The 7,756-nt window shown below is 42.2% G+C and overlaps 1 protein-coding gene across 1 annotated transcript in view; it reads right to left on the bottom strand.

Moving 5' to 3' along the window:
- HEPHL1 (hephaestin like 1) overlaps window positions 1-7,756 on the bottom strand; it is a 32,928-nt gene that overhangs the window by 5,270 nt on the left and 19,902 nt on the right. The window contains exons 11-15 of the mRNA XM_017837780.1: window positions 7,519-7,731; window positions 4,681-4,894; window positions 2,916-3,055; window positions 1,806-1,946; window positions 1,368-1,381 (exon numbers count right to left, since the gene is read on the bottom strand). Coding sequence (XP_017693269.1) covers window positions 1,368-1,381; window positions 1,806-1,946; window positions 2,916-3,055; window positions 4,681-4,894; window positions 7,519-7,731 — 722 coding nt within the window. The remainder of the gene's footprint in view (window positions 1-1,367; window positions 1,382-1,805; window positions 1,947-2,915; window positions 3,056-4,680; window positions 4,895-7,518; window positions 7,732-7,756) is intronic.

The following is a 7,756-nucleotide window of genomic DNA, read 5'->3' as shown; positions in this document are numbered from 1 at the left end:
GCACTAGACTAATAGGACAAAAACCACTAACAAGAAAGCCCTCAGTCTCCAGACCATTCATGTCATGGAGACATAAACCAGGGAAAAGTTTGTCATCCACTTGTATCTAACCCACATGTCATCACCTCTTTTTAGAGGGTATGATGTGAGAAGGGAGGCAGGTCACGGTCCCCCACTACTTCCTTACTTTTTACTCCCCACTTCAGGATGTTTGGAGGCTGCAGATGGAAAAAATTTCGACTCTACTTAAAACTTGAGACAATTCAGAAGGCATTGAAGAGCCATCTTTAAAGAGTAAATAAAGCATAACCCCTGAAAAGACTGATAAACATGAGGAAAATGGATGTTTTCTCCCTTTTTGCTGCTGGGTAAATGGAAGAATGGCCAGGGAGAGGACAAAGCTGTGGCAGCTGGGAGCTGGTTTGGCTAAGGCTGCTGTGAATCCGCTGTCTGCATCTATTTACCATGCCCTCCACAGTCTCTTTGGGAGCTGGGAGTGCTCTCAGGAGCACAGTTTATGAGGATATAAATCTGTCTGATAACTGACTTAGGAGAATTATAGGGACTCTGGCAAGCTTGGGGTGAGCAGTCCAGCCTGGCCTAGGAAGACAGAGAGCGACGATTTCTAGATGATAGTGGTAGGGAATTATTCTTGTTTTGAGGGATTTGTTTTCTGTGTTAACTGTTTCTTCCAAACGCCTAAGGAGAAGTCTGTCCTTAGATCTGACTGAAGAATCCTTTTGGCTTACTCTCACAGACTCCTTCCCGCGTCTAACTCATCTCAAGCCTGCTCCCATGTGGACACAGGAGACACGACAGTAGTGTTCCCAGCGTTATACCTCAGCTGTCGGCACCATCATCATGGAGCAAATAACAAACAAAAGGAATCATATAAATCAGCTGTATTTTTTTCTCCCTATGTATTAACTACAGGTATTCGTTTATGAAAATCCAGCAAGGCAGATGTTGGCTCCCATTTGGCCGTGAGTTTCTGTGTGATTATACTGTACTGGTACAGCTGCTTACAGGAAAGAATTTTCAGCTTACAAAGAGGTTTATTACATCAGAATTTCTTTTCATTCACTGAAGCTCACAAATACTATGAAAAAAATTGCATGGGTGTTGGAAAGCAAAGGTATATACATTTTGGACTGACTATAATGCTACAGTGTAAAAACCAACATAAAAGTTGAAGTTCAAAAAGTTTAACGGGAATTTTTCTATATAAAAACTTTCAGTGCTGTGAGAATTATTTTCTACTATTTTCCTCACTAGCAACTGAGGCATATTTGGTACCCTTCTTCAAAGATTTTTAATTCATATGACAGCTATGTTTTGTATTTTGTATTTGCTCTGAATGCAAATACCAATTCTGTATAGCCTAATAGAGAGGCAGAGTAAATATTGCCATGTTGAACTACCACTGAGTTTGAAAGTTTTTAAAATATTGTTAGAGTGTCAGTCTGGAGGCAAATGAAGCACTGGCTTACACTTCTCTTGCCATGATTATGGTCCTGCTTCTGGTTTTTTGGAAGTTTCCCAGTAATATTACATTCCTATTTCTATCCCTGATAGGAACAAAGGTTCAGTCTCTGCCCAAATATGTTCACTTGATCAGGAACCTACATGTATAACAACTCAGAATCATAGCTGAGTAAACGTTCAGTGTATTATGCCTGGGTCAACATATGGATGTGTGCAAGCTTGAAAAAGGGATTATCATTCATATGTTTAAATACTTTTATATACAACTTTTCTAGCTCAAAGAAAAGAGATTAAAAAGAAATAAAAAAGAAGAGGCTTACCAGGGAGGGTAATTGGTGTCTCAGGCTGTTCTTCACAACCCACTTCTTCTACACCATGTGCACTTATTGAATAAGGTCTGCTGGCTTTGTTCTTAAATACAATCAGTACAGAGTCACCAACCTCAGCATGGAGTAATGGCCCTAAATTCAAACAGACAATGCTTGTGATTAATGCTGCTTTTCTGATTTCAATAAACTTTCAAGAGGTTGGTCTAGGAGTGGAGCCAAGGTCTTTATCAAAACTCTTGGGCTTTTCTACTCTTTCAGCAAAGCCATCAAAATTAGTTAGTTATCTCAGCTCATGGAAAGCTCCATATATACAAATAATCACTTTTCTTTTTAGTCAATGAAGAGTAACGTTCACTCTTGAGGCAGGTTTTTGGACAGCTTGTTTTTAAAGAAAATTCTTGTGGATGGTTTTTGTATTTTTTAATATTTTATTTCTTAAGCTGGTAACTGCCTTTTTTTAAACTTTTTTTTTACTTCAAGGAAAAAGGAAACATCAAATACATGCCTAGGGAGTGTTGTCTCCAGGAAACAGTATGGAGCTGTGTCAGGGGACATTTAGGTTTAAATATTAGGAAAAGGTTCTTCACCCAGAGGGTGTGACTCTTGGGGCTGTCTTGTGCAGGGCCAGGACTTGGACTTCAATGATCTTCCAACTCAGGATATTCTATGATTCTATGACTACTTTATGACCAGTTGTTGCCCACTTCTCACCCCATAAAAAACTAGCTGATGGTTATTTTATGACATGTAAAATATGTCTTGCCCAATGCAGACACAAATCCAGCCCCTTTATATTGTCTTATTCTGCCTACAAGAGTCCCCTCTATGTTACAAGCTCTAAAGCTAAGGTGAATCCTGGAATTGCCATTTTAGCTTCCTCCCTGTATGTACTCCTTAGGAGACTCCTTATTCATGCTCAAGACTGAATTCTTTAGTTTGGAAAGCATCTTTAAACTCAGCAATTATATAAATTGTCTGTAAAATCATTGATAATCTGTGCTGCTTGTTTTCCATCTTAAAAAAGATGGAAAAACTCTTAGTTTTTGGAAAACAATCCTCTCACTGACCAGGCTTGGTCTGAGAGACGTGAGAGCTACTTGCCCAGGATTTCCAAGTGTTCCTCCTCTTCTGTCCTCACTTTGCGATGTGTGAAGTTGCCATTTGTGTACTCCCTGTAAACCACCTTCTTGTATTTTGAACCAATCAGATCTTCTGCTTGGCTCAGAAAAATGTGCCCATAGCTGCAAAATAAAAAGGCGATAAAACCACTAAACTTTACACATCTAAAAGCTATTAACTATTGCGTTATTCACAAAAGATTTGAAAAGCATATACATCTTGATGCAATGTAATGATTGATGTGAAGCCCTTGAGTAGTGCAAGAGATTTTAAACAGCAAATAATTAGAGTGATAATCCTCACTAAATGCACACCTTCTTCAAACAGGTAAAGCTGAGGATAAATTGCACTCACCACAAACTTTTGGGAGTTCCTTCACCAGAGCTGTGAGAGCAGAGGTGAGGTTCAAGATAAGAGTGGGTTCAGCCACTGTCTCCAGGTGCATTCTTCTTTCCAATAAAAGATACTGCCTGTCCCTGAAAACCTGAATCCTTTTATCACGGTGGCTGCTTTCACTACCTTGGCTATTAATCAGCCACTGGAAGATGATAACCAAAGCTTGACCTTTGAAAGCAAATGCCACCATCTGAGATAAGAGGGAGCTGCTTTACTCTGCCCTTTGCTGCTGTATTCTGGCAGGGCTGGATGCTTTCCCAGCATGACAATAAAGTGAGAAATGTATTTTCCCTTCTGCACCTAGTAGAGGATGCTTTTTTTGTGTCCTCCAGGTTTACACGTTCGCCCACAGTTTGTTGCTGCTCCCATGGTATCCTAGAGGGCTGACTCGCTGGCAGAGGACACTTGCCATCCACTGTGCAGCAGAGTATTCACCCTCTTCTGAGAGCAGCTATGTTTCCTGGCAGCTCATCTCCAAGGTGCCCCTGGCAGGGGAGTTGCAAGGTTGGCTCACAACATGCTAAATGAAATGAAAAAATGCCCCAGGGATACAGGTTACTGTAGTAATGGACTGTGTTGCAACAGCAGCCTTTGACAGTACTGGTGTTAATATTTTCTTTAAACTCGCTTCACCACCTGCAATTCTTCAGGTATATTTTTTACAGAACCCTCTTCCCCTTTACAGGGTGAAGTTTCCCAGATCCTTAAGGTTTATTTTTGAAATATGTTCCTTGTTCCTTTTCGCTTTCATGGAAGTGTCCTCAAGGACCAGTCTAAGCAATATGATCTAGAACAGGTATTTTTTGCACAGGATTTTTATTCCTTAGCACAGTGCAGTGTAGACGTCATTTGCTTGCAGGGGTTACTATGTTCTGACCTTTTCAGGTGAGCCAGGGGTTACCACCCTGCAGAGAAGCAGGCTCAACACCTCCCTCATGCATCTGCACTGCCTGCAGGAGCTCATGTCTGGGAGAGGTACCTGGGTTTTTCCTATGTCAAAACTAGACCACTGTAATGGGGAGACTGGGAAAAGTAAGGGAGAGGAGAGTGTTGGGGGGCATCACTGTAAGGTTGAGCCAGGGCTGAAACACACACATGGATTTAGGGAGTTGGAAGCCTTCTTAAGTTCAACAGCATTACAAGACACGCTGAGATGAAAACATTTGAAACTGGTGCCTATGGACTAGTCTAGTCTGAGAGGCTACGACTTTATAAATATGTTTTCTGTTATTTTGTTCTGCAAAGAGTTCCTCCTAAAAAGTACAAGGCTAGCTTTGTGAAATGATGTTTCAAAGTTTCCCCTCCACTATGAGTGTGTCCCATGCCCACAAGGGTTTTTTGCTTTGAGTACCTTTCCTCATTGCTGCTGATGTTGTAAATCTTTGGTGCTGAGCTCTTATTTGAGGCATAGTCCCACTCAACCTCCTCCGCAGCAATGTAGTAAAGCCTCATGGCTCCGTACTGCTGCTGGGCTTGGGTGGTATTGTGGCAGCTGCTGACCTCGTAGAGATGTTTCATCCCACCAACGAAGTGATCAAAAGTCCTGCAAACCACTTTGAATGTGCCTGGAAAAAAAAAAAAAGCACATGAGATTTAATCAGTTAAAAAAAAAATAAAAAGAAGTTTGGCAAATCAGGCCCTGTGTACATCTCTGATCTGTCCTCAGACAAACCTAATCTGTGATACTTTATGGAAAGTTAAACAAGGGGATGTTTATATAGAATTATAGAATATTTTAGGTTGGAAAAGACCTCCCTGATCATTGAGCCAACCATTAACCCTGCACTGTCAATTCTACCACTATACCAAGTCCCTAAGCACCACATCTATAGTCTTTTAAATACCTTCAGAGATGGTGACTCCACCACTTGCCTGGGCAGCAAGTTTCAGTGTTTCAGTGTTCCACTGTTTCAGTGCTTGACAACCCCTTCTGTGAAGAAACTTTTTCCTAGTATCTAATCTAAGCCTTCCCTGACACAACTTGAGGCTGTTTTCCTCTTGTTCTAATGCTTGTTCCTTGGGAGAAGAGACTGACCCCCACCTCACTACAGTCTGCTTTCAGGTAGTTGTGGAGAGTGATAAGGTTCCCCCTGAGCCTTCTTTTTTTCAGACTAAACACCCCCAGCTCCCTCAGACACTCCTCATTAAACTTGTTCTCCAGATTCTTCCCCAGCTCTGTTACCCTTATCTGGACATGCTCCAGCACCTCAATGTCTCTCTTGTAGTGAGGGGCCCAAAACCAAACACAGGATTTGAGGTGCAGCCTCACCAGTGCCAAGTACAGGGGGGACGATCACTGCCCTGGTCCTGCTTGCCACACCATTGCTGACACAGGCCAGGGTGCCATTGGCCTTCTTGGCCACCTGGACTCACTGCTGGCTCATGTTCAGCCACTGTCGACCAGCACCCCCAGGTCCTTTTCTGAGAGTTTTCCAGCCAGTCTTCCACGAGCTGGTGACCCATGTGGAGGACTTGGCAGAACATGGCCTTATTTTCCTCCATGTGAACCACTAGCCTGCTCCATCTTTGCTCAAAAATCACCCTAAACTACCTCTAACAATTGGAGTTAGATTAGCTTAGCCAAGAAACTCTAAAAAGCAATTGATTAGATGTCTGGCAGCAGGAATAGGATTGCCAGTGAGCCTTCACCAATGCTGCCCATGTTGCAGACATGCCCACAAGGAACACGAGAAGACGTAGGAGGAAGCATTCATTGCAAAACTCAATAAAGGCATAGAGGAACAAGGGGTGTGTTTCAGAGATGCTGTTTCCTTGTTCTTGAGTACAGAGCCACTGTATCAGCCTTTGCTGCAAGAGACTTCCCACTCAGACCCTGCAGTTGTTCGGTGTAATCAGACTAATGGAGGCCTCTTTGCAGTTCAAACACAGACACAGTGTACCATAATGCCTGCTTATAACCATTTCTGGATATGCACCTATATGGTGTAAAAACAATTGAGCTAAACTCCAAAAAAGGCCAAGCCACCATAGGCCTTTCGGGTTTTTTTGTAGCTCTGATGGTCAAAGGCTGCAGTGATAGTGGGAGCATTTTTGGCATATCCATAGGCAGATTTTAATATTTATACTCTCCTTCTCTCTTTCCCATTTACTCAAGCAGAAGCTGACCACTGTGTTATCCTACACAGCTCCACCTGCTAGCACTCTGTGAAGGAGGAAAGCACTTTCACAGCTGGTCTGCATGTGAGTCAGTGATGGAACCAAAATTAGAAACATAGGTCTGTCCAGTCTGTATCTCAATCCGTTCCTTGTGATTCTAGGGCAAAAGTGATGAAAAAGATAAAATAACATGCAGTTAAATAAAATCACATACATTGGTGATTGTAGAGATCTGATAATTAATTCAATTTCCATTATTGCCAGTGGAAGGTTAGCTGGCAAAAATTAATAATCTCTTAGAATAGTTGTTTTGTGTGAGTCCTGCAATGCAGTTTCATGACAGATGGTAGAAATGTTTGGGATATGCATAAGAAAAGTATCTTTTGTCTTACAGACACCTGCACCAGAGATCTCACCTGGCATGTATGCAACACCAACATACCAACTCTCAGGTGCTGCGGCCAAGGATGGCCTTTGGCATAGCCTTGCACAACTCTGATGACTCTCTTGATTTAAACAGAGTTGCACCAATGTAAAACAAAGTAATGTTGCAGTTTTGGTTATGAAACTTATTTGCTAAGTCTCCCACAAACAATTCACCCCTTCTTAATTTGAAGTATGAATCACTGGATTACCCATGAGAATTAAAAGTGTCTTTAATGTGTTTGCTTCTGAAGAAACTCCTAAAGACTGACTATTATTGGAAAGTTATTGTTGAAGTCCTAAAATACCTTAAATGATGCTGACTGTGCACATAACAGTGAATTTGCTCTTCTAAAAATGCCTGTTTTAAGAATTATAGAAATTCTGTGAGCATCCTCTTAGCTATCTCTCTGCCTGCTGCTCTTCCCATCCCAAGGTCATTGAAGCCTCCACTCTTTGATGCACATGGATATTTGATTTATAGCACCTTCCCAGAAAAGCAACCCAGACTGAATTCTCAGCTATGCCAGGTCTCCACAGTCTCCATGCTTTCAGGCTCCTTGTGCAGAGCAGAGCATCTCACCAACTGTTATTTTGACTGACTGGTATCTGCAAGTGCCACACCACCAGAATCAATTCATGAACATACCCACACGATCTGGCTGCATCAGTGCTGTCCCTGATAAATGAGGAAACAAGGCTAGCCCATCCCTTGTTGTCCCTCTGAGGTCAATGGTGTTCCCTTGAAAATGAACCCCGTGCATGTCATAGTGACTGCCCAGCCCAATGAGGTGCCAGGACACCTTGTCATTCTTGCACATGGTCAGGCCTGGAAGATTACCATACAAGTAGCCGTTGATAGCTGGAAGAGAAGGAAAGATCCCAGT

This window comes from Lepidothrix coronata, unplaced genomic scaffold, assembly GCF_001604755.1.
Source record: "Lepidothrix coronata isolate B3197 unplaced genomic scaffold, Lepidothrix_coronata-1.0 Scaffold310, whole genome shotgun sequence".
NCBI lineage: Eukaryota > Metazoa > Chordata > Aves > Passeriformes > Pipridae > Lepidothrix > Lepidothrix coronata.
This window is presented reverse-complemented; position numbering and strand designations above follow the sequence as displayed.